Below are 26,710 nucleotides of genomic sequence, written 5' to 3'. Positions count from 1 at the left end.
TTTTTGAACGCTTAATTGTTTGAATGTTTTAAGGCCGACACCAGTAAATTTGTTATGTTTATGCCACGAAAGATATTTTATTGAGAATAAAATCTTTTTTCTTTCCATTTGCAGCCACAATATCATAATGATAATGATAAAGTCATGGCATAATATATTAATGAACCTGATGTTAATGACTAAAATAATCATAAAAGAGAAAGGGGCCATTATGTCTAGTTTGTCTCTCTCAAAAACAGAACAAAAAAGGACATAAAAAGCACGAGGTTGTAGTCGAACACAGGACCTCATGAATAAGAGGCCTGAACGCTACCATTATGCTATCGAATAACACACAGTATACTTCAATTATAACTGTAGATATCAGGCAACGTGGTCCAACAACATGTAACATCGCCTGTCTCCGAATTGTAGCGAAGATACCCGAAGGGAAGTTTGTTTGAGGAGAGCGGCCACTTTTTCTTTTGACAGCTGTACATAAATACATAAACAAAATAAAGCGCAGCAATGATATTTCGAAACAGTCAACCACTGAAAGTGAATGGTAAACAATTTGCTGTTGAAGCATTCATTGAAAACAAATTCGCATTGCACTGTAAAAATGCAAGCCTACTGCACAGTGACAATAAAGAATTAAATAAATTTTGAAATAATCAAATCATTGGTGTCTCGGGTAAATATCAGAACATAAATCATATCAGGAGACAAAGAGGTAGGCAGAAAATAGGAAAGATTGGAGGAAGCTGGGTTTGCAGTGAAAGACCTACCCTTGAGCAGAACACTAAATGAAATGAATCTTTTCAAGCAGTACATGCAAATTTATAAATGGTATGCTAACTTTGTTTATGGAAAGAAATGCTGAAATACAAAAACAGGCAAAATCAGATTGGATTTAACTTTTAACCCTTATTTTCTCGTTATATGATGTATGAAGGGAAAACACTGTGTTGCTATCTTAATTGTTTTTTAGATCCTAAATTTATTTATGGAATATTTCTCGCATGTTACGGTTTGCCTTGTATATATTGTTCATCTGTTGCTCTAGAGTCCCTGAGTTTACTTGGAGAGGAGTTAGTGGTGGTGAATCATCCTGGAGTGCAGCGTGATGTGCTGTCACAGCTTGAGAAGAGTGGACCGGCAGCACTGCTGCAGCCTACCAAACTATTCCACCATTGCATCACCATTGGCCTCAAGCCTGTGTACACAGAAATTAACAATGCATTCACCTGCCCTGTGGTAAGTGCAGACGACTGTAACTATCGGAATTTTATATTGTTTATTCTGCTAAGGAAGCATAAAGTATAATATTTCTTACTTAGATTATTTAGGAAGAAATTCGAATTAATATGCAAGCAAGATTTTGTATTAAGAGTACTACATAAAAAAAATTAACTCTAGCTCTGTCTGTTTGATTTTCTGTCACTCTTTTTCTTTTCTATACATTTTTTTTTTTTTTTTTTTTTTCATTTAAGATTCTGCTTTTAAATTTGGATGTAGTTTTTAATTGCAGGATATGAGATATTCTTTACAGTCTGTAAAATATTGAATCCTTTCTTTGCAAGTTTGTCACTTAATCGTTCTCTACTATCCTGCAATGTGATGGAATCTATCGTAGAGCTAAATGCTTGCTGTAGTTGGTAAATGAGTCTGCAGCTTCCTTTGGTTTTTGTGGTGTTTGACTTCAAAGAATGACATCTTCATTGAACTTGTTGGTTCTGATGAGTGAATTTTCGAGGGAGCATTTGATAGCTTCTATCCTACCATTGAAATTTGTTGTTAGGGACCAGTATGATGATAGAATGAAAATAATGAGTGTGTTCTGGCAGCTCTTGCTCCACTTTCAAAGTTTGTCAGTAATCCATCTGTATAAATACAGCGAAACCTGTATTTAGCCATATAATAGACGCAACAGAGTTATGAATATATCCCACTGTTCCCTAGATGATTTAAGGGAGAATATCTACATAATCGATGCATTTAATTTTTAACAATAATCATAAATAATATCAATTAATAATGGACGAGTCTCATATTTTATTCTTGTCTGTAAACTTGCGATAAAAAATATGTTGTTTGCTTAAATAGGGTATAAAATGAACAACCGAATGGTTAGTGATTACACTGAATGCACCTTTATGAGAACATTATGTACATTATTTATTGCAGAAAAAATGTTAAATTAGCTTTCGTTTCATGCACATTTTATGTCTGAATTCTATAGTGAATTTCTGATAATGATATTGAAGTAAACAGAAAAATGGAATTTTTACCACCTCCCACACCATCATACCAAGTCATGCGTATGATGAGGATGACGTACGCACTAGAAATTAGTTCGCTATTCCTTACGCGATGTTGGTCGCTACTGATATAATTTAGACAGAAATGAAGTATGTGAAAATCATAAACTAGAGTCATGATACGTTCAAAATGCAAATATGTGTTACCACAAATCCATTCCCATAAAATAAATACTACTGTTTAAAGTCGGCGGACTTCCATTAGTCCATACTGTTGCATTACATGCAACTAGAACTTGCGTCACAAATTAGACCTCTATCATATCACATGAAAATAATGCCGTAACTTGTGTAGCTCTTTAGTAACCCTACAAAGATACTTCTCCTGTACGTGTCTAGCATATAAACATGTACTGAACATAAACAATATACAGAAACACTTGCCACTGTGGAGATTGGCATCCATCCGACTGTAACAGGTCGCAGCATTAAGACGACAAATCTCATTAGATAAGACGACTCGTAATATATTCCATAATAATACTGTATCAAGTGTTTATACATCTCCACATCATTCTTATGTGGAAAAATATGATTAATCAATAAGTTACTATAAAATTGCATTTCTTTTCAGAATCTAATACTGTCTTCATAGCACAGATCACACACACATAGTAACTAATTTACGCATTAACAGACTATCTCAAAAGCACTAAGATGACGAATCATGTCACATGCAATGGCGGCATACTACATTTTACATTTCTCCGCGAAGTTTGACACAGTCTCTAGATCGCAATCTTCTGCATCCTCTTGCTTCAAAAATAATAATGGAGAGTAAAAAGTTCGCCCTTTCAAAGTAAAAGAAAACTATCTATGCAGGAAAATATGGCATTGTGATTTCTCAACAATCTATATGACAAAATGATAGTTCGAAGAATAATGGAACCGAGAAAAAATAACGTTATTTATATGGGACTTTTTCCGGGACTAAAAAGCAGACGAAAAAGGCAGGAAAATGACGATAATGGGAATGATGCATCGAGGTTCCACTGTATATAGCCATGATTCAAGTTGATAGTGTGTATGGTTTGTGGCCTAGAAAGGTACTAATGTTTCCTGACTTCTTACTGGTGGCTTTATTGGGTTCCAATTTGAAGTTTACAGTGTTTTCAAGCAGCAGATTTTTTTAGAAGAATATGTTTTATATTCTGAATGTACGTAATGTCTTTGATAATAAGACGAACTATTCACTAAGAGGTTATGGCATCTGAGAAATGCGATACAGCTTTTTTATAAAGAAAAATCTACTAAAATATTACAATATCAAAATGAAACTTAAGTATGCTGCTGCTGTTACAGGAGATTCTCAACCCATAATATGAAAAATTAGAAATTAATTGCAAATAGTAAATATTGATGGCCACAAACTACAGTTTCTATGCAAGACACGAAAATCCACTTACAGAAAAATTGAGCTCAATGACTTGGATTTTTATGAAATTTGGGTAATGCTGGTAGTTCAAAATAGAGAACTGCACCATTCTGTTTCTTTCTCCCATTCTCCTACATTTATACAGGTATACCCACTGCATTACCTAGTTTTCTTGCTAGTATATCTATCCTACCAGGAAGACATTCAGATGGGATGTGCATCCTGGTACAGAGCAAAAGTAATCAAAAGACAGCAGCTAACAGTCTGTGCTGTTTGTTCGCGTGATTCACTGCTTTATCATTGCACCTTACACTCAATCTCAATTAATCAATCAATCTTCTTAATGTATCCAGCTGTTTGCTGACAACATAAGGTCCACTATAGTCTTTTCAGTTCTTTTCTTGAGAAATGAGGAGTATTTTGTTCGGTGTTAATTATAGATGCCTGTTGCTAGTAGCCAGATTTGGTGTGTAATCAGTATATGCTGCAGGGCTGTGTCTTCTGCAACTGGTACTGATGATTTTAATTTACTTCTTTTGTGGTTTATGGATGGACAGTATAGAAGAATGTGTTCCAGATCATTATCATGATTATTACACCACAGACAATTGGAGTATCAGAAAGATGAAATCAGTGTAGGTACAATTGTGTGACAATGTGACCTGTTCTGGCTCCTGTTAAAAAAGTTTGAACATGTCTGAGCAAGTTTTTGTACATTTTCAGGTCATTTGGTTTCTTTTGTATGGACTGTAAAATGTTTCCTTTGTCAGAAGAGAGCCAGTTGTTGATCCATAGGTTTTTAAAATGAGAGTTTACTAAAGCAAAGACATTGGGTAGAGATATCGCTTGAAGAGGTCTTGGTTACAAATATGTTATAATTATATACCATACATTATTTTTTATGTTAGTATATATATATATATAAGGTCCTATATTAAATAATCAATTATTGACAAATAAATATTTTTTTTTATTTTAAACTTTCTTTTATTTCTTTTTTATTTATTTGAGTTCGTGGTACAAAAGGTGCTTTGGGTTTATCTATTTTAGTTTCTATAATTCGTAGATATGGTAATGATTATTTTCAGCGTTATCGACTTTCTCGTTTCCAGGTATACCACAATGACTAGGTATCCATTGAAATGTTATTTCCTTTTGCACTTTACAATGCGTAAAAATTATATTTATGAGCTAGTGGTGCATTTTTAAACCAGCAGGTAGACATACTGACATTTTGGATCTGTAGGCTACTTTTCCCAGTTTAGCTAGACTAATACTACGAATTCTGTCAGTGCCTGCTACAAGTATATCCTATAAAAAGAATTTTAGTAAGACAGGAACAGTAATGGAAAACCACACCAGACTTGCCCCCAAGTATTGTGGACTCTTTTATGGTAACTCATAATAATCTGTGAATCTATAGAAGATACAATTTCATACAGGTTTTTTTTTTTGCAATGCTAGAAAACATTTCACATATTATATTATGAATACTTGAAAACTGTGTTATTAAATCCAATAATTTTGTTGTTAATAGTAAACTGTGTTAGCTACTAATGAAACAATTTGTATACTTAATTGTTTTCCTTTTACATGAGAAGTTGTCATTGAGAACGATTTTCTTAAATTCAGTAAGTCTGTATCCCAACTATATGTGTATAAGTGTGAAGGAATAGGCTATGCAACTTCGCAATTGAATGGGACGAATAGGATGAGTGAGATGACAATTCCATAGTATGCTAGATGGGATCACTCACTTGTCCTGCAAGCAACAGGACGAGATAAACGGGCTAGAATGTTTATTTGACAATCTTTAGTTCAGAATCACATTGCAGCCAAGGCTCCAGTGTAAAAAAAAAGTGTTGTCTCTTAGAAGAGTGAATGTAATTTCCCAGGACAAAGAAAATAATGTTTTAGAAAAGTGGTGTGGGACATAGATTTTTAATTTCTGGAATGCAAAAAATAACTCTATTGAAAAGGAACTATTCTGCTGTATGGAGAACAAAATATTTGAGGAAAATCAGTATGATTGATCATTTAGGCAAGAATAAGAAAACTGACATTTTTGACGAAATATGGATTTACCCACTGTGATTCTGTTTTTGGCAAGACAGTAGAATAAATATCAGGAAGAACAACAGTGTTGTGCAACACTAGGTAATGTTGTTCATTCTGACAGAGAAGAAGGGTTTTGTACTTTTGCAATCTATAATAATTTTAAAATGAAAGTTAGATGATGGCAATTGCTATTTCGAAACAAATTTTGAAACATTTTCAAAATGATTTAGAGAAATGCTCATTTCTAATTTCACGCCAAACTTACTTTAGACAAAGCTCTGTACCTCTATGTAGTATGGTAAATTTCCAGTAATGTCTTTAAAGAAAGAAAAAAAATTGAACTTTGGTTGAAGAGACAATGTTCTGTACAAAATAGACATGATGAAGATGAAATTATTAAAATTTTTTGCATGTTCACTACCTTCCAAAAATTTTTTGCATAGACTCCATTTTCAAAGAGCATGATTCTGATATTACTTAACTGTGATTTGAGTGCAGTTGAACACATCTGGAGTGCCATAAAAGAAAGAGTTGCTAATTGTAACGTAAATTAGAATGTATCAGAAATAAAAAAATTTCACAGTTCAGGCTGTCTCAAGTGTAACGATAAACAAATGGAAGTCAGTTGTTTCTCGTGTAAAGAAACTTGAAGTTATTTATTGGGAATTTGATTAATCTTCGTGGGTTAGATTGTGAGTGTGACTCTGATAGTGATAGTGAATTGCCTGGTGATAGAGGTATTAGTTAATGAAGTACAAGTATGTGGTGAAGCAGGAGTAGGAGAAGCACCAGCAGTAATAGTAGTAGCAATAGTTGACATTTCAGTGGGTAGTGGTAGCAGTGGTGGCGTCATCATCATCTCCCTCCAACATTCTCAGGCTTCAAAAGCCAACTATATAATGTTCTTTATTTTTTATAGAAAAGAGCAAGACAATGGCATGGCACATTTTGCACACTATCCTCCCTTACATCCTCATTCAATTGACTCTCTTTGTTCTTTGTGTGCTCTAATGAGTTAAGAGTTTATGTATTACCCAAAGTCTCTGCCTTTTCAATACTAGAAGTTCTTTAGCCTTGCTAGACAATTACTATCTTATAGGATTTTGGACTTTGCAGGCGATTTTTTTACAACCGATTGAAATGCTTGTTGGGGAGAGGTTGAAAGGGATGGCATAGGATGTAGGGAGTGACATCTTGTCCAATATTTACACTCACGTAAGATTGTGTTTCTTTATGTTACAGTGTTACCCATCACTGTCCACATCATTTATCACAACTATTATGTACATTATCTTAATGAGTCATTTGCTTCGAAACTCCACAAAAGAGGAGAATAAAATCTATTTAGACAGCTTCTGCTTGGCTTGTTCTTCAGAGTCTGATCTCAGTGATAGTTTCAAGTTTGTGCTTGCTTGTGTAGATTCTATCCAAGTGAATTCTATCTAGTGAATTGCTGGCTTTCAGTCTGGATTAATTTAGCCGTCTTTAATTTCAACTTTATTTATCGACTTCAATAGTTTCAGGTCGATAGAAAATGCAGCAGATGTCATATCTTGATTTAAATACATACAGATGACATCTGTCTGAAAGAGGTGCATAAGTCCAAGGGGGACAAAGGGAACTCTTGTCGGACTTGGGTGATTTGAAGTTGAATCAATAGAGGGCACCAAATAGTGAATCATGATATCTACAGTAATGTAGTCTTCAGGTCAATATACAGTAGGATGCTGCAGGGATATAGTAACTTACATACAGAGGTGAAGAATCAGTAGAACGGAGAAAAATTCTCTCCGGCACTGGGACTCGAACCAGGGTTTCCAGCTTTACGTGCTGGCACTTTATCCACTAAGCCACACCAGATTCAGGTCCCGCCATTGGGTTCTACCATTCTTCACCATATGGAAACGCAGAATTATTGCACTGCAACTCCATAATTATGTACTTCGGTACATTATAGTAATTAATTACATATAGATGGCATGAACCTGAGGAAGCTAGTGAAGTCCTGGGGGTAGGGGGTGGAGAGCATGAGCTCTGTTGGACCAGCTGAATCGATAGATGGCAAGTCTGACAGTAAGTCTTTTTTTTTTTTAGTTGCTTATTTAACGATGCTAACTACTAGGTTATTTAGTGTCGATGGGATTGGATTGGTGATAGCGAGATGGTATTTGGCGAGATGAGGCCAAGGATTCGCCATAAATTACCTGACATTCACCTTACTGTTGGGGAAAACCACGGAAAAATCCAACCAGGTAATCAGCTAAGTGTTAGGCTGCAGTGCAAGCTACTGCTGCTGCCGCCACTGCCAATACCATACTGCTATGAAATGCCTGAAAAATGTGTTGTGTAGAAGGCATATGAGCTCTAGGACAGTGTTATATCATTTTATGCCCACTTGAGTTTAGTCCACAATATCGACTAAAGGCTGGCTCGCAATAAACCGTAAACGAGAACGGAAATATTAAAATAAATGTACAGTATTTAAATGTGAGCATTCACAATTAACGAGAAGCTTGCCAGAGCTCAGGAACAGGAATGTGAAGGTTAGCTAAGTTTTAACTTTGCTGTTCTCGTTTTCGATCATGGCGTATTAGACTCATTCTGTTGTCATATATATATATATATATATATATATATATATATTTTTTTTTTCGTAGCAAGTAGGTTGTGACATAATTTCTTCTTCATTCATTGCTTGTAACTAACTCTAGAAATTCAGTAAAATCACTTTCAATATGTGTTACGTGTATATGTGACCAGTCTAAACCTGAATTGAATTCTTAAATATTCCGTGTCATAAATTTTGAAGTTGGTTAACCTGTGTTTATGTTGACTGGATTGTACTTATGAGAGAATGCCATTAGTCAATTATACACAAATAACATCTGAATGTGTAATATCGACTTTACATATCGTTATTGACATACATATTGATATGCAAAGCCGTTTCCGTTCTCGGTTTATTGTGAATAAAAATCTTCACATTCTCTTTCTCTGCTTCCCGTTCTCGTTTTTTTGTTGTTTTCAGTTTATTGTGGACCAGCCTTAACATGTGTCTTGGTGATTATTGAATATGACATTAACCATACTCACTCAATACATTTTTCTGTACTTTAAAGACAAATGTAGGAGGATTTGTTGTGTAGTTCATGGGGAATTGAATATTGAAACCATTATTTTGTATAGGTATATATAGTGAGTCTTTCTATTGTGCAGAATTTAGCTTATAAATTTCTGACAAGAAGATTTAAATTAATTGGTTACACAACAGTGATTTATCCTGTGCTATTACATGGCGCAGACGTGTGGAGCCTAACTAAGCAAAAAAAAATAAAAATAAAGTAAATTGATTATATTTCAAAAGAAAGTATTAAGGAACAGTTTTGGTCCAGTCTTTGATTGAGCTGCAAATAATAAAATTAGAGTGTAACAGCGATATCCATGAATTATATAATAGATGTCCAATCACACAAGAACTTCAACATATTATTATAATGGGCAGAACCTGTGGTTTGCATGGATATTAGCAGAAGTGTTAAGCAGATATACCCTGGAACATTCAAAAGCAAAAGACCTCCAGTAAAACCAAGAAGTATATTTGTAGGATTGGTTTAGAGTCAGTATGTTCCATGTTGCCTCATTGATTGATTGATTAATTGATTTTTTGATTGATTGATTGAAAGTAAGTAAGAGTTTTAGTTTATACAGTTTTTTTCGAAGTGATTACTAAAAGAGGTCATTTGTTACAGACTGATCAACGTGAGTTTTTGATGTCAGTGGCTTTGGAATATCAGCTGGTGGGCTTTCTATCTCGTTGTGCAGCTGAGTGGATGGATGGAAGCCAGAGTGCAGTGGGCTGCACCCTTTCTGCTCTTCTGCATTGGGGATGGGAGAGGGCTACTGTCCTTAAAGCATGTGCAGATAAACTATGTAAGTTTGGAAAATTGAGAACCAAATGATTAAGTAATTTAGGCTATATATAAACTTCCAGATTACCTTTTCCAATTCTTCTCCTCTTTTTCTCGAGCTTAAAAGAATTTTCATTAGCATTAACAAACATTTAATTAGTGCTTTCATGGTTCATTCCCAGAATCCACATCCTGGTTGAAGTATTCTTTGTTTTATATAATTTTCCGCATTACCTTTACCTTTTCTTCTCTTGTGCTTTTCCAAGTAAAGATGCTGTGTTGGTAGAAGTTGACTTACTACTTTTCCAAATCATAGCTTAGTTATCCTGAATGAAATGTTCATGGTTAATCCTCGGGCAGATTGTACAATACAAAAAGCATTGTGAAGAACAAGAAGAAGAGAGACGATTTAAATTGAATAAAGTTAGGAATGCCTGTACTGTTATATGGATCAAAGACATGGATAGTCACTAAAAGAAAAAGAAAAGAAATGGATTATAAGTGCAGAAATGAAGTTTTAATAATAATAAAGAGATTGGATAAGTAGAACGAAAATATTACGTACATATTCACTTAATGATAAATTAAGCGAATATGAGGAGGATTGGAATGTACACATAAGATCTGAGGAAGAAATGGAGTACTGAAATTGGTTTCAATCTCATCTTTACTAGATAATGATGATGGTTATGATGGTGATGAGGAGGAGGTGGAGAACAATGATGACTGTCACTATGACTGTGACAACAGTAACGACCGTTAGTTACATATCAATTCAAATTCACTACTTCAAAAGAATTCTAATCATACAATATTATCATTTATTTAATCACTGCTTAATAAACCCATGTTAAAGTATTTTTTTAACATTTATCTATAATCACTGTATGTAGTGTATACAGTGAAACCTCAATTCTGGGTTTTTCAGGGAACCGGACAAATTATACCCAAAATCGAGAAAAACCCAAAATGGGGGTTTTGCCAAAATTGAAAAAGAAACACATGAACATATTTAAAAACTAATTTTTATGGTCTAACCTTAACTAAAAGAACAAAAGTACTTTAAAGAGCTTCACAACATTAAGTTCACTAGTTGATTGCATCAAGTTTATCTGTCACTTCTTAAAGAAATCAAGAATGGATGTCTGCTTTGCAGTCCAGGCTGTCTTGTTCTTATAACTGCATGGCAGTGTGTGAATATTTTTAAAACACCTTGGTTTTTCATATTTGCCAATTACTAAGGGTTTTAACTTCTGAGAACCATATGCATTTGTACAGAGAAGAACAGTAAGCCTCTCCTTACTTTTCTTCCCACCACGGCAGGTCTCTTCTTTAATGTGGAGGCTCTTATCTGGCATCAGGGAGTAGAAGAGTCCCATCTCATCGGCATTAAAGATATCTTTGGCTTCATAGCCTTGAATGAGACATGGAAGCACCTCATCTTTCCAATGATCCACTGACTCATCTGGAACACTTGCACTTTCACCACACACATTGTATGTGATGTCATGTCGCTGCTTAAAGCAATGTAGCTATCCATTAGAAGCCTTAAAATTGTCCACTTTCAATCTTAATGCGATGCTTTGTTATGAACTGATTAACGCATGGTTTCTGACTAGCATATGGCATCAGGTATCTTGTGTGGGTACACGTGGCAGATAAGGAGAGGGATGGGAACTGTTACTGAAACGATCTTAAACAAGGATATAAGCATTTAGGGCTGGAAAACACACACTCGAAGCTAATTTGCCTTGTTAGGACAAAAAATTTGTTTCTTAAATGCGGGTAAAACACTAAATCGAGAAACTTTAAATTAGGGTAAAAAAAAGCATTGTGTATATGAGACTTCTACGAGGACCGCAAAATAAGAATGCAAAATACAGGTGATCTTAAATCTAGAAACCCAAAATCGAGGTTCCACTGTATGTAAAATGCTAATTTATTGCAAGATACTTATTATAAAAATAGTATAAAGGCATGAAAAGATAACACTTATGAAATTCGATTCCAAATTTTAAGACATTTTATTTAAACAGCGTTTTGAAGTTTACATTGTGCTTAAAATTTTGACAGATTAATCATTACCAAAACTGTTGTAGTTTGAACTTATATCTTTAAGTGACTGCATTTGCACATTGTGTTATATTTGTGTGTTAATAATTGTGTTGTTTTATCATAGGCATCCCCCTATATGATTACTCTGGAATGAAGCTGGAGACACAGTCGTTCCAGCTGCTGCATTATTGTGGAAACCAGCTCCACCATTTGACAACCTTGTTCCAGGGTGTGCTCAAGGCATGCAAAAATCCCTCTGTGCGAGGTAGGCATCTTCTACCTTTATTATGAAGTGATTAAAAAGCTAAATCTGACGTTACGAAATCAGAGCCACTTATTAAACCTCCTTCAGTTCAATAACTATACATGTTCAAATCTAATTCTATCACGTACTCAGTCGGTATGCATCTCAATAATAGAATCATATACTGTATGTTTATTTTCTATTTGCAGTGTGTCACAGGAAAAGAGTTTACAGCACCAAAATGTATATTACCATAATTTTCTGAAATAAAAGATAATAAGCAAGTGAGAGTCATTAGAGGTTATATTTTGACTGAGTGTCAGCATTATGAACTTTTTGTGCTTTAACATCCCGAAATAGTGCTGTGCAATTGGCATCTACAATGCTGAAATGATCTCATATAAAAACTGGCAGAACTCGAGTCTTGTTGATTTGAGTTTTTTTTTTTTTTAAGAATATTTTTGTTAAAATTTCTTTGATTTGCTTTACAAGGACAATTTCCTTTGTTAATTGTACTTTTTTTCATTAGCACATTATTAGCCAAATGGATAGTGTCGGCTTTCTACACTGGTAACCCAGGTTCAAATTGCATCTGGTCTAGGTGGAATTTGTGGTGCAAAAAGGCAATGCTTGGTTGTAGAGTTCATGGGCTACTCCTGTTTTCCCTACCAGCATTTCACCATTCATGATCATGATAGGGTGCTATGTGGTTTGTCTCTCATGGTGCATTGAGGGCAATACCTGCAGTGACAAAAAGAACTAATTACTGTTTCGACATGTTGCTTTATAGATGGGAATGCTTGGGTGGATGACACAAAGTCAAGTACCTATCATTCATTAAGAAAGGAATGATTTACCCTTGGCTCAGGTATTAAGAAGAAAGCACTGGTCATAATCACTTATCTGTTTTGTTTAATTAATTATTTTCATTTTTTAAAGAATGAGGGAGTGATTATTGTATAAAATGACGGTTTTTAGAGTTATATTGTGCATGTTTAATATTAAAATTATTTTTATTAGAACAATGAAAACCTATTAAACAGTATGAAAGTTTTACTTTCTGTATTTTTCTCCATTTGTAATCATACACAATCTTAATCTTATTGCAAATTTTCATTAATGAGCTTGATTAATTACTTTCAAAATTAAAATGACTGCATTGCTGATTGTCAAAAGGGCATTCAAAAGAGATCAGGATGTTGGAAAATATACTACGAGGTACCCTTTTAGTATATCATATAACCTAGTCACCTTTATTATGCCTACAAATGAAACAATTTGGGGGGGGGGGGAACTCCGACATTTCTGAGTGTTTTCATTCGTCATGTTTAAATGTGCACTTCAGAGCACCTATCTTTCAGAACTGAAATTAGGACATCAATGTTGGGAACATCTTTTTTTCCTGTTATGGCTCTGTTACTTACTGGCTTTTAAGGAACCTGGAGGTTCATTGCCACCCTCACATAAGCCCGCCATTGATCCCTATCCTGAGCAAGATTAATCCAGTCTTTATCATCATATCCCAAATCCCTCAAATCCATTTTAATATTATCTTCCCATCTACGTCTCGGCCTCCCCAAGGGTCTTTTTCCCTCCGGCCTTCCAACTAACACGCTATATGTATTTCTGGATTCGCCCATACGTGCTACATGCCCTGTCCATCTCAAACATCTGGATTTATTGTTCCTAATTATGTCAGGTGAAGAATACAATGCGTGCAGTTTTGTGTTGTGTTATGGCTCTGTTAGGAGGTTCTATTAATGTACTTCCTACACCATAAGGAGCTCTTTTACTGTGCCCAGCTTCATTGTAGTTCATGAGAAGTTTTCATCTGTTGGTGTTACCTTCTCAAGATAATTTGATGTTATTTGAAACATGCTTGGAAACAAGCAGATGCCCACATGCCCCAGGCGTCTAAATTATTCTCGTGGGTGCCTAAGATACTAATAACATGGGCTCCTGAATTTAAAAGATAATCACTGAAAAATTTACGTTATATCATGAGTATTTTAGCTTTTTAAAATTTCGTATTATATTGTAATGTCTATTACGTTTTATTTTTTTTATTTTACAGAATAAATATGGGAAATGCCTGTTATTATTCGGTTGAGAAGCTTTTATCATCCAGTCTGCTGTCAAAAAATCTGAAAGTTAGAATTTATAAAACAGTTATATTACCGGTTGTTCTTTATGGTTGTGAAACTTGGACTCTCACTTTGAGAGAGGAACATAGGTTAAGGGTGTTTGAGAATAAGGTGCTTAGGAAAATATTTGAGGCTAAGAGGGATGAAGTTACAGGAGAATGGAGAAAGTTACACAACACAGAACTGCACGCATTGTATTCTTCACCTGACATAATTAGGAACATTAAATCCAGACGTTTGAGATGGGCAGGACATGTAGCACGTATGGGCGAATCCAGAAATGCATATAGAGTGTTAGTTGGGAGGCTGGAGGGAAAAAGACCTTTGGGAAGGCCGAGACGTAGATGGGAGGATAATATTAAAATGGATTTGAGGGAGGTGGGATATGATGATAGAGACTGGATTAATCTTGCTCAGGATAGGGACCAATGGCGGGCTTATGTGAGGGCAGCAATGAACCTCCGGGTTCCTTAAAAGCCAGTAAGTAAGTAAGTATTACGTTTTATTTTATATTAGGCCCATGCTCTTAGACCATACTTCTTCGAGATTCTAGTTTTTTATTATTTTCTCGAATTCAGTGAATGCAGGAAAAGAAGTTAGAATGCCTCGTTTCCAGATTTAAAAATTAATACTGTTCTCGCTAGTTGGAAGCGGGATGGAACATATGATGTTTCTAATATTCTAGTTGCGATTTGAGCATTGACATCAGAGATTGAATCTTCTCGAATAAACTGCATTAATACATGGTCCGGTCCAGAGAAAGTGTCAACAGCATTTCTCACTTCCTGTTTTGAAACTATGAAATTATAAGTTTCTTCTAATGTGAATCAATCGGAAGCGTATAGGGTTGTAGGATAGTAATTTCTAGTACATTAATTGCTATGTGAGTATTGTTGGTAATAATGAGATTCTAAGTCTGCGATTGGAATTTTACATTGAGGACTAATTTTGCCAAGAACTCGACAAATAGCTTTCCTCCTTTGATTATGGAATTGAGTTAACTGGTAAATATATTTAGCATGTCGTTTTGCTCTGTTCCGTGTAGTCATTGCTTTACATTAAACGTCCACACCTGTGGAGTAATGGTTAGCGCGTCTGGCCACGAAACCAGGTGGCCCAGGTTTGATTCCCGGTTGGGGCAAGTTACCTGGTTGAGGTTTTTTCTGGGGTTTTCGCTCAACTCAATATCAGCAAATGCTGGATAACTTTCCATGCTGGACCCTGGACTCATTTCACCAGCATTATCACCATCTTATTTAGACACTAAAAACCTGAGATGTTAATAAAGTGTCGTAAAATAACCTACTAAAAGAATACATTAAACAGTTATTCCAAAAAATAAAATTCAGTTAACTCAAATTACCTCTCTGGTAACTCACATTACAGTCAAAAATTAAGTTTTGTAATGTCATTTCCTAATGAAATATTTTCAACATTGTAAATATATTTTACACAAAATAGTTAAGTCTATCTTAGGGCAATATTTAACTAGGAATATCTCATCTAATATATCTACTACTGACAATAAACAAAAACAAAATCTTTCTAATTTTCCATATATACAACTTATGTTCTGTCTGTATTTTGATTCATCTGTTGTGCTGTAGCCTATTGTTTTACCATCACAAACTTTTAAACAGTACACTTTAGCAATGCCTTGAAATGATTTAGCATTCTTTAAAATAAATGTAACATTTAACCTTCTGTTTCTCTTAAGCAGTTCGTCTTCTGTCATCAAAATTCCTTTGACTTGTGATGTGCTTTCCATTGCATTCACAAAGTCATTGGCCCTGTTAATAGTATATTTTCTCTTTAGAACATTTAACCAAGCCTGACGCTTCACAGAACCCCCAATGCTATCAACAGAACCTTGGCCGTATGAGGTTGCAAAATAGTTCCACATTATCTTCCTTTTATGTTTTCTTTCCAAAACTTGTAAATCCACTGCATGTACTTATTTTTAAACTGAGAGCTTGGACCATCAGACTAGATTTGGATTATGGAAGTTCTTCAAGACGTCTGTCAGCATATGCTATTACTGTATCTTTTGAATGATTGCGGTTATCTGATACAAGGACATAAAGATGCAAAATCCCAGAATGCCACAAAGCTGCAATGAAGAGACTTATTTGGTTGTTGCCAGTGAACACTGAATTTCATCCTGCGAAATACAAATTTTCAGAGAAATCAACATGAAGTAGTGATATAACATGATTTGATTCCACTTCCAGTCTTTGTTGTTGATATGTCCTGGACTGTTTTCTTTTTATGTGACAGTGTTGCAGGAATTGGGGTCCAATAGAAACTAAATAATCTGTCAAATCTTGTAAGGTTCCTTCTTCTTCAACCTTTAATAATCTTCCTTCACACTCTTTCCCACAAACCACTTAACATTAGTTTCACCAATAAAATCTGAAAATGTTTCACTGATTTTTGTTGTCATTAATCCCTGGCAAGAGGGGCAGTTACCATTCCGGCATTCTTGCTTTGGATTTTCACAAACAAAACTTTCTGGCAAATTCTTATTATTTATTTAGGAAAATGTTGTACAATCTTATGAAGTGCGTTAATTGCATTGATGAAATTTTCATGATAAATTTCACAAGCAAACATTATAAGGAAGTTTGTTACTCAGGAGCATATGCTTTGGTCGTAATTCAGCAAATTTACTTTTTTCAATTATCTTCTCATTTTCAGTGGAGAAAATTCCATGTGCCTCTTTTATTGGAAACATTAAATGCTTAATCTGCATTTTATTTTTCCCCAAGCTTCCTAACAGTTATCACATCTTTCTACCCAGAAGCTTGGTGGCTAATGTTATCCCTTAACAGGGTTGGAAAAAAACAGTTTTATTTAAAAATAAATAAAAAACATGTGTTTTTGTTTTAAACTGTTTTTTACTGTTTTAAACAGTGCCATGAAATAATGCGTTTTTAAAATGTGTTGTCATTAACTAATGCTGAGTCTTGGCAGTAAAGCCATTAACCCGCTTCCTCTCCTACATTTCTCACACACAGTTTGGTTTAGAGGAAAGGGCTGGACATATGATTCTGAAGACTGCACAGTGGACAAAATGGTGAAAAAATTTCAATTTTGTTCAAGTGTTTTGACAAATAGTCATACCCTGTGAGTACTTAAAAGGATGCAACTGCACTTTTTCTTGGATACTCAGTAATTATATTTTGTACACTGAAACTCTCCCATCTTCTATTATTTGAAATTTCGCGTAAACGCTTGATATTTTGAGTTGATTAATCTTTTAACTGTTGAAAATGATGAAGGTGATATTTTTTAAAAATATGTTGTTGTGTTGTTTTCTAATGCCAGGCATTTGACAATAAAGTCATTTGACCTCTTGCACTCCAATACTTTTCAAAGATATTGTCATGGTCAGCCACTGAAGCACAGATTTTGAGGTGTTCTGAATCCATTTCTTGATTTGAGTTGCACAATGGACAGATAGGGAACTGATGTATTCCAATTCTATGCAGATGCTTGGCCGAACAGTCATTGCCTGTTGCCAATCTAAATGCAGCTACAGACGATTTGCGTGGTAAATCGGGAATCAACTGTGGGTTATGATACAGAGAGTTCCATTTCTTCCCTTGAGATTGTGTTATCAAATTCTGTTTGTTGAAGTCTAAGTATGTAGATTTAATAAATCTTTTCACACCTCAATCTTTAACCATTTTTAAAAAAAATATTAAACATGTTTTATACATAGGATTGCCAGATGAGTATTGTAAAAATTAGAGAAATTCCAGATTTTTTAAGAAAAATTCGGGAAACTGGCATTTTAGACATTTTAAATTTATTGCGCTATTTATTAAGTTAAATAAGGTTATTTATTCGTAAAATTAATATCCTACTAATTAAAAAAAATGCATTTTATGAAACTTAATGGTGAATTTCATAAAAAAAATAATATTTTCAAATTGACTTCAGTTTGGTTGTTTATATTTCTCTGAAGATCTATCATCTATTAATAGTAAGAAATCATTTTCTACAACATTATAATAAAGCTTGACAGTCCAGTTTTGAATTGGTACAAAGTTATAATTCTGATTTCATTAAAACAGTGAGGCATCTATTCCTTCTGTTTGACCATTTGTCGTAGCTTAAGAGGGATTATTCCACGTGGGCACAAGCTAATTGTACACTCATTTCCACCTCTTTAAATAAACACTTTTTTTTTAATGGAGGTTCCTCATCATCAGAATTTCGCTTCCCTAAATATTTAGACAGCATATTTAAAACACCGATTACTTTGGATTACCATTTTTTACTTAAACCACACATTTCCAATCAAACTGAATATCCGGATTTCTGCTTTCTTATGATGCCACTGTTGATTATCGATTAGTAAGTAAGTGATCATGATTGAATGATGTCTTTTTTCCTGCACTCAACAATCAAAACATGTCATGAAGTAGAAGTGGTGTTTGGTGGTTTAATGACTCAGTGGTACAACAGAAAAAATTGGTACCGTGTAGTGTACTTTAAACGTTTTATTTTATAGCTTAGTTTTTTATTTTGAAATTTGAAGCTAAGTTTTCAGAAAAGTAAGAAAGGCTAGAATATTTTATAGTTAAAGCATCTTAACGTCCTTTTTTAGTGGATTTCTTATAAATATAACAAAAACTCCTTCAGATGACAGGCCTATGTGCAGATATCAGCATTCAGATTGTTTGCACTGTATATCCTACAAAAATTCCTTATTAATAATAATGTTTGTTTGGAAAAAAGTTCAATTTTGACTCCATTAAGTCAGGAACACCACTGTAAATCCATAACTGTACATTTTATAAAGGCCTTAATAGAAGGCAAACATGATTTTATATTGTAAACAAGTAGAATAAAATAAAACAACCAGAAAACGAGAGAAGTAACTTGTATGGAGGAAGAAGGTCGGGGAAGAAAAAAGGACATGTTTTGATGATATAGTTTTAAACACTGTTTATTATTAACGGAGAAATAAATAATACACATAACAGAGAATTCTGTTGGCTTAAAAATCAATATCATCATATAGTTTTAAACATTGTGTTTAAAACGTTTTAATCAAAGGATATTGTTTTAAACAATTTTGAACACTTTGTTAAAAAACGTTTTGTTTTAAACATGCCAGCTCTGTCTCTTAGGTAAAATGCTGTACCAGCTTTTACTGTTTCAAGAGTAAGACTTCTTGACTTCCGTGAATTCTTCGATTGTGGCAGTGGTTCAATATAAATTTCATACAGATTCTTTATGACTGCAGCTTTTTTCCTTGGTGAATTGGGAAGAACATGTTTTATATGAGCTGCAGCTTTTCCTTGCATTCGTTTGCTTTTGTATGGGGGTGAATTAGCAGGTGGTCCTGAAAGAGGTGTATTCTTGGTTGTAGACTCCTTAAATCTTCTATGTTTTGAAACTCTTTCTCTATTCAACCGTTTTTTTCCTTCAGCAAGTTTTCTTTCTTTTATTTTACTCAACTTTTGTTCCTGTTCTTTCTTCATTTCTCTGCTTTCCCTTATATTCTTCATATTTTCCCTCGTCTTTTAATTTCTGTCTTCTCCTTCTCATCATTTTAGCTGCAGTTAATGATATTTTATCTGAAAAATTGAAGTACATGTAACAGTATAATTCATATCAAATTCAGATTGATATAACACAGAAAATAACATTCATTCTCATTTTAGCTTTTCATGTCCAGTATAACACGTTACTGTATTGAAATCGTGTAAATAAAATACATTTTGCTTTTTTATCGAATTTCTTTTAAATTGGTAACTCACATTACAAAGTAAATCATCTCTGCTATGAGCACAAATTACAATTTAGAACAGAAACACGCATGTGGCTAAAGTGGTCTTATTGTTAGTCCCAATAAATAAATAAATAAATAAATAATTATCAGTTTTCTGACATTGCTACATACAATGTAAATAAAATGAAAATCTGTTCGGTAACTCACTTCACATCATTTTTCTAAGGTTAAGAAACGCCCTATTACATACCTTATAAATACGATATTCCTTAAACAAATTCTAGTATATTGAAGAATAGGTTACATTCAACAAACCAGTGCACAAAGTTAAACATATTATAAACATTTAACACGATATACTTACTTTAAAATGACTGAAGTTTGAGCTCATAAACATTCCTCGAAATAGGTCAGCAAAAGAATGACTGCTGTAAACAAAAAACTGACAGGAAGGAAATAAACAGTGCAGCCAACATAACTTTAATCTTTATACTACATGACAATGAAAACTTACTATAGATACACTTCAGTTTCTGATGGACATGTCTCCTTTTTCATGGAATGACCCTTTTAAACTATCATAAAAAAATATCAGTTCAGTTCAACTGGCAAATTTGTCAAAAGATCTCAAGAATTTCTAAATATATGCACTAGTGACTGAAAGTTTAAACTCACCCACTGTATACCTATCTTTGTGCAAGCAAAAAATTTAACAGAACTTTTTACAAATACATTGGCGATTAATTTTTGTTGTGTTGTCTGAATACTGTTTGATCTGTGTATGTGCCAGTGACTTTTAACCTTTGGAGCCAGAATGTAAATATTTCTGTGATCAAGTTATCAGAGTGATTTTAAAAGAGCTACAAGGTGGAGTTTGTGAACGTGTCATTTAGAATCTGACTTCTTTCACATACTACAATAATTTGTTGCCTTGTGTATTCTTTTAGGTATTGGAGACTTGATACGGCAGGCACGGGTGCTAGAGTTGGTAGCAGTGTATATTGAAGTTGTGGAGTGGTTCGTTAATGTGGGTCTTTTGCCTGAGTACCCGTGTGAGGACAGTGCTTTGCTTGACAATGGCTTTGATACAAATGGGGATTTTGTACCTCATAGAGTTCCCTATCCTGCTGCCACCCTTGCCAGGATCTACCAAGACAGGTGAGATGTCATGGAAATTAACATTGAGTTGAAGATTGAGGACATTTTTCCCTAGTTTTCACTTCCTCATTTCTCATGGTACAAAGTGTGAAGTGAAGTTATTTCGAATTCTATTCAAATTAGAAAAAGAGAGAGATTCCAACATTTCTAATATCGCAAAAATCATTTCTGGCACATTGTCTGTCTGTTTGTTCAACTGCCTACCTGCTGTTTGACCATATATCTTTACACAGCAATCATTTTCTCCCAAACTACTGGACGGATTTTGATCATATTCAGTATACAGTATACAAGTCAGTTCATCTGTAAATGGCTATAATCTTATTTTTATTAAAAAGTGAACAATTCCTTTTAAAATATAATACAAAAGAGTGAGTTACTCAGTTCACTTATAATTCTGTGCACTGGAAGTAAAGGGCATTATGTCACAGATGTTTAATTTTACAGGATAGCTGAATGAAAGTTTTTTTTCTGTGTTTGTTTCACTTGCACATAGTGCCTTTTCCATCTGGCTAAATCACTTATTATTACACTAGCCGTACCCGTGCGCTCCGCTGCACCTGTTAGAAATAAATATAAAGTAATTACATAATTAAATTAGGACGTTTGATCCAGGGAACATTCGTTTTTGATAGAAGGACAAATCGTTTAATATGTTACTTAATTTAAATTGTATTTAAATAATTACAATGCGGTCATTTTGGTCCAGAGAGCACTCATTTGGTGCAATGACAATTCCTTTAACATGTTTTTTAATTGTTATTACATGCAACCATAGTTTAATGAAGATTGACATATCATTTAGTTTTAATGTGTATACTTCATAATACTTGCTATATGTTTCCATTGAATTATGGTAATAAGTTAATTTTAACCCTTGTTTTCTACGTCATGGCGCTTGGCCCACCATGGTTCTGAACCCTTCAAATAACTTAAATAGTGATACTGCATAAACAGTGATATGTAATTATATTTCTTTCTTTCGAAAATGTAAGAATTCACGATCTCCTATGTACCATTGTCATGGAATGAATAAATGTGTTTTTTCTTCCTACTCAAACATTTTATATTTTGCACATAGGAGTTACTGCAGGAACAGCAACGCTATAATCTGAGGGGGCGGTGAAAATTTATTGTATTGTTATTTTAAAAGTCTTGTATGTCCTTAAATTTCACTCAGAAATTACTGTAATAACATTATAGAATTATGTCCATCTAGAGAAACTACACTTTCCAAAGGTGAAATAATAATTAAAAATTTAATTAGCTTTCGATATTACTTCATACAAACACAGAAATATTTTCTGTAGGCTATGTTTAATAGCTTTCGATTGTTGTTGTCCAAGGCCCCTTATAGACGAAGCCTTTTTTTTTTTTTTTTTCAATACAGCACCTTAGATGGCGTTGTTATTGTAATTTTAAAACTCACTTAGCTCATTAAATATCAGTCCTATCAAAATTTTGTATAGAATAAAACTTATCGGAAATCATTTTTAAAGAAACGTTTGTTATGTAACAGTTTTCATGAAAATTAATAATAAGGGAGATATTTCGATTTATTTAATTCAGACCCCTTATAACCCCCCTTTTAAATAAAGTATTTTGTATGCCATATAGCCTAAAATATAAGTTACAACAAACGTAATTTATATTCCAATTTTCATCGAAATCCATTCAGCCATTATCGCGTGAAAAGGTAACAAATATCCAGACAGACAGACAGACTTAAATATCAGTCCTATCAAAATTTTGCCTGGACTAAAACTTATCGGAAATCATTTTTAAAGACACTTTTGTTATGTAACATTTTTCACAAAAATCAATAATAAGCGAGATATTTCGGTTTATTTAATTCAGGCCCCCTTATAACTCCCCTTTTAAATAAAGTATTTTGAATGCCATATAGCCTAAAATCTAAGTTACAACGAACTTAATTCATGTTCCAATTTTCATCAAAATCCGTTCAGCCATTATCGCATGAAAAGGTAACAAACATCCAGACAGACTGACAGACATACAAACAAAAATTTCAAAAAAGCGATTTTCGGTTTCAGGATGATTAATTATACATGTTAACACCAATTATTTTTGGAAAATCGAAAATTACCAGAAAAATTTCGCTTATAGATTTATTATTAGTATAGATGTAAGAGATAATGCTTTGTATCACTGAAGAGAGTGCGATATATAAAATAAAATATGCCAACACCGCAACTTCATAAGATATGGATGTAGTGTCCTATATCTCTGGTGTACAAAATTAGGTATGAATATTTTGTCTTGCATTGAGATGAAAAAGTATAGGCAATGAGTCTACAAAAATATATATATATATATGTTGGTTAAATTATTACCGACAGAATTATGCATCCAATTGGAAACTTCAGACAATTTCAGGGCTTAAAATACCTATATGAATTAATTTGTAAAATCAACATAACTGGAGCTGGAATGAAACAAAAAAGACTTCATTTTTTGTTAAAACTACTTTTTTTGTGGTCGTCCTCAGCAGTCTTAAAGTTACTTTTATGACCATTTGATCTGAGGTATGCAGGGTCAAACCCTGTCTAGGGCTGTGAGTTTTAAAAAGTGATAAAATCCTTAGCATGGTTTTCTTTAATAGGAAAGTAAAGCGGCCCACGTCTAGATTTATGGCATGTAAAAGAACTTTGTTCCTAACGAGGGTTCGAGGTAAAATTTGTCGTTCATTTATTGTCCACATTGAATTTCGACACTGAATAACTTCTGCTGTTGGAAGCATCATTAAATGAAATAGTTACAAATGTATTCCTACAATCCATGTTCACTTCACTTCACAAGTATTTAAAAGCAAGTAAGACCATCTAGAATTGTTTTTGCAAAAGGAGTAGAACCTTGTTATGTTATCACTCACCTATAAGGACTGATCACAAGTAACTGATCGAGATACTACTTTGTGTACCTGTATGAATGTCCATAAAGTGTCATTTACACTCTCGTGCAATTTGTATAAATTGTTTTGTGTCTGTAAATTTGTGCAAGTAAGCTGTATTTTGGAAATTTCTGAGAAATATAGTTTGGTGCATGTGAGTATGTATTTCCAGATGCTTCAGTAATATATCGTAATTTCTCATGCTTGATCTTTAGCCTTGGTTGGTCTTTCCACTTGGCCTTAGTTTTAATATGCCAAATAATAATTATAATCTTTGCTAAATTTGTAATGTGTATGCATTAAGTTCAATTGCTTGCACAACTCATATTTTCGATAGGATCTGAATACATGTATGTTCATGCCGAAATTATACTTTACACTTAAAGTTATTTGCATAGACCAGTTTTCGCAAATTGCATGAATGTGTAAATTTCTAATAATTGCATATTATTTTTTAAGTTATTTTCGAACTTCCCAAGATATGTATTTCTAAATTGAAAAATTAGCACAAACCTGTCACATTTTCTGCCATATTGCTTCCATAATACAGAGTGAGTCAGCCAGGGCTATACTGGCATCAGCGGAAAGTTGTATGCATAGTAACTGCTGCGTCATCACAGTGATCAGACCTCTTGTTTCCATACATTTCGTGTTTAGTTACATAAACATGTTCACACAGTGAGGGTGCAGCTGTATACCATACATTTAGAGTGCAGTAGTGTGTCCATTATGAAATATAGTCTTGAACAACGAGTGTTTATTTATGACAACTTTGTGAAATACTAATCTTGGGGAACAGTTGTAATAAACTTCTGTCAGTCATTCCCTGGTTTGCCAAAGCTTTCCAAGGCAATGATTTACAATTTGGTGAAGAAATTTCTTACAACTGGATCAGTATTGGATAAGAAACAAACATGTGTGAAACATGCTCTCACTGAGACGATGTTAGATGAAATTGGCCACTGACTAGAGAGAAGTCCTATGACATCATCCCGCCATTAGCTCAGCAGGTAGAGATGTCACAGTCTTCAGTGATATGAGGTAGGAAATAATTAAAACTAAAACCTTACAAAATTCATGTAGTTCAGAGGTTAACGGAACTCGATTATCAGAGCATACTTAGGTTTTGCAGTCAGTGTATGATGGACTATTTGATCCTATCTTAATTTTTTATAGTGATGAAGCATGGTTCCACCTCAGTGGTTATGTGAACACTAAAAACAGTCGTTACTGGGACAGTGAAAATCCACACTTTCACGAACAACCACTACATGACATAAAAATAGGGATATGGTGTGCAGTGAGCAGGTGAAGACTGATTGGCCCCATTTTCTTTGAGAAAATGCACAAAGATAAACTCAGTTCATGCACTGTCCATTTTTTAATGAACTGAATGAGGACGAAAAGTTGTATACTTATTGCATGCAGGATAATGCCACAAATCCCTGCGATTTTTATTTATGGGGCACACTGGAAAGTAAAGTTTATGCGAATAATTCACATTCACTTGAACTCAAACAAAATATCTGGCACGATATTCAAGCCATTTTGGAGAACAAACTGTGGCGAGTTGCTGGACATGTCTTCAGAAGATGTGCAACCTCCCAGATATCACAAGGACGTCATTTCGAACATGAATTGTGAATTCGGTAAGTACATCATTATGCAATACTAACCACAAAAGCGCGGAACGAATCCTCCGTATATGGTAGCATCATTACATATGAATCAGCTGCCATGAATGCAGTTAGGAGTCTAGCCCTGGCTGGTTCACTCTGTATTTGAAAGTCATATATCCGTTTTCGTAATTTTTCTTGCAGTAGTATCACTACAGTCCTGTTGTATTCTAATTTGTCCTTAACATAATTGTGTAAATCATTCACAGTAAATCTTTTCTTCTGGAAGTGATCCATATGAATCAACATCCTTAATTCGACTTCTGTTTGAGAAATCTTGGTTTCTTCTAGAAATAAAAAGTAAAGGACCATTCTGAATTTTTATATAATAATAAATAATAATTGTTAATAGGTATTTATTATGAAAGCATTAAAATCCCTGTTAAGCTAACGAATTTAACATAATAAATTTAACTTTTATTTAAAGGCCAATTCTGTAAAATCGACGCATAAAATCATTATAAATTAAGTTCAGTTGTTCAAGTTATTCATTATCTTTAAATTAATATCCTATTTACCTTTTTATTGAGAATTTGGTCTGTTTGTGTTGATTTGGTACAATACTGACCAAAGTTTTTCAAATAAGGCAATTATGGTTACAGAATTTTTTTCTTGTTAATCACCTTGGAAGGAATGAAAAATATCTTAAAAAGGCGCAAGAGGCGCACTTTGCAGTTTAAATCCCCTTCTAGCCCATACATTTGTCTACAATATACTACATTTTTATTGATATGTTCGGATATATATTTTTTTGAAGTCTGTTTAAAGTTGTAGAATAAAAGTAATAATAGAATTTTTCCCCAACTAATACTAGTTAATACCATTAATATCATAAACACACAGCTCCCAGTATATATCATAAACACACAGCTCCCAGTACATGTATAATTATTATACCAAGAAGTTACAATCCTTTTATCTTCAAAATCCAGTAGGAGTGGGATCTTGCTCTTATTCACACTTTCTTGCAGCCATTAACTAATCTCAAGTAACAATAACAGTCTGATGCCAGACATGAAGTTAGCATCTAAACATTCAACTTCGAAGCTCTGCTATACAGTATTATTTTATATTACTCTTGTTTAAAGACTGACTCATGATAGAGCGATATGTTTAGATTAATACTGAACCATTT

At 33.9% G+C, this 26,710-nt stretch overlaps 1 protein-coding gene across 4 annotated transcripts in view; it reads left to right on the top strand.

Annotated features, from left to right (window-relative positions):
• The window catches only part of Elys (AT hook containing transcription factor 1 homolog), a 225,577-nt gene that overhangs the window by 70,056 nt on the left and 128,811 nt on the right, over positions 1-26,710 (top strand). For all 4 annotated transcript variants that reach the window (XM_069843302.1, XM_069843303.1, XM_069843304.1 and 1 more), the window contains exons 10-13: positions 1,046-1,236; positions 9,483-9,663; positions 11,821-11,961; positions 20,778-20,988. In XM_069843302.1, coding sequence (XP_069699403.1) covers positions 1,046-1,236; positions 9,483-9,663; positions 11,821-11,961; positions 20,778-20,988 — 724 coding nt within the window. The remainder of the gene's footprint in view (positions 1-1,045; positions 1,237-9,482; positions 9,664-11,820; positions 11,962-20,777; positions 20,989-26,710) is intronic.

This window comes from Periplaneta americana, chromosome 13 (assembly GCF_040183065.1).
Source record: "Periplaneta americana isolate PAMFEO1 chromosome 13, P.americana_PAMFEO1_priV1, whole genome shotgun sequence".
Lineage (NCBI taxonomy): Eukaryota > Metazoa > Arthropoda > Insecta > Blattodea > Blattidae > Periplaneta > Periplaneta americana.
The sequence above is the reverse complement of the archived record's forward strand: the minus strand, read 5'-3'. Positions and strand labels throughout refer to the sequence as shown.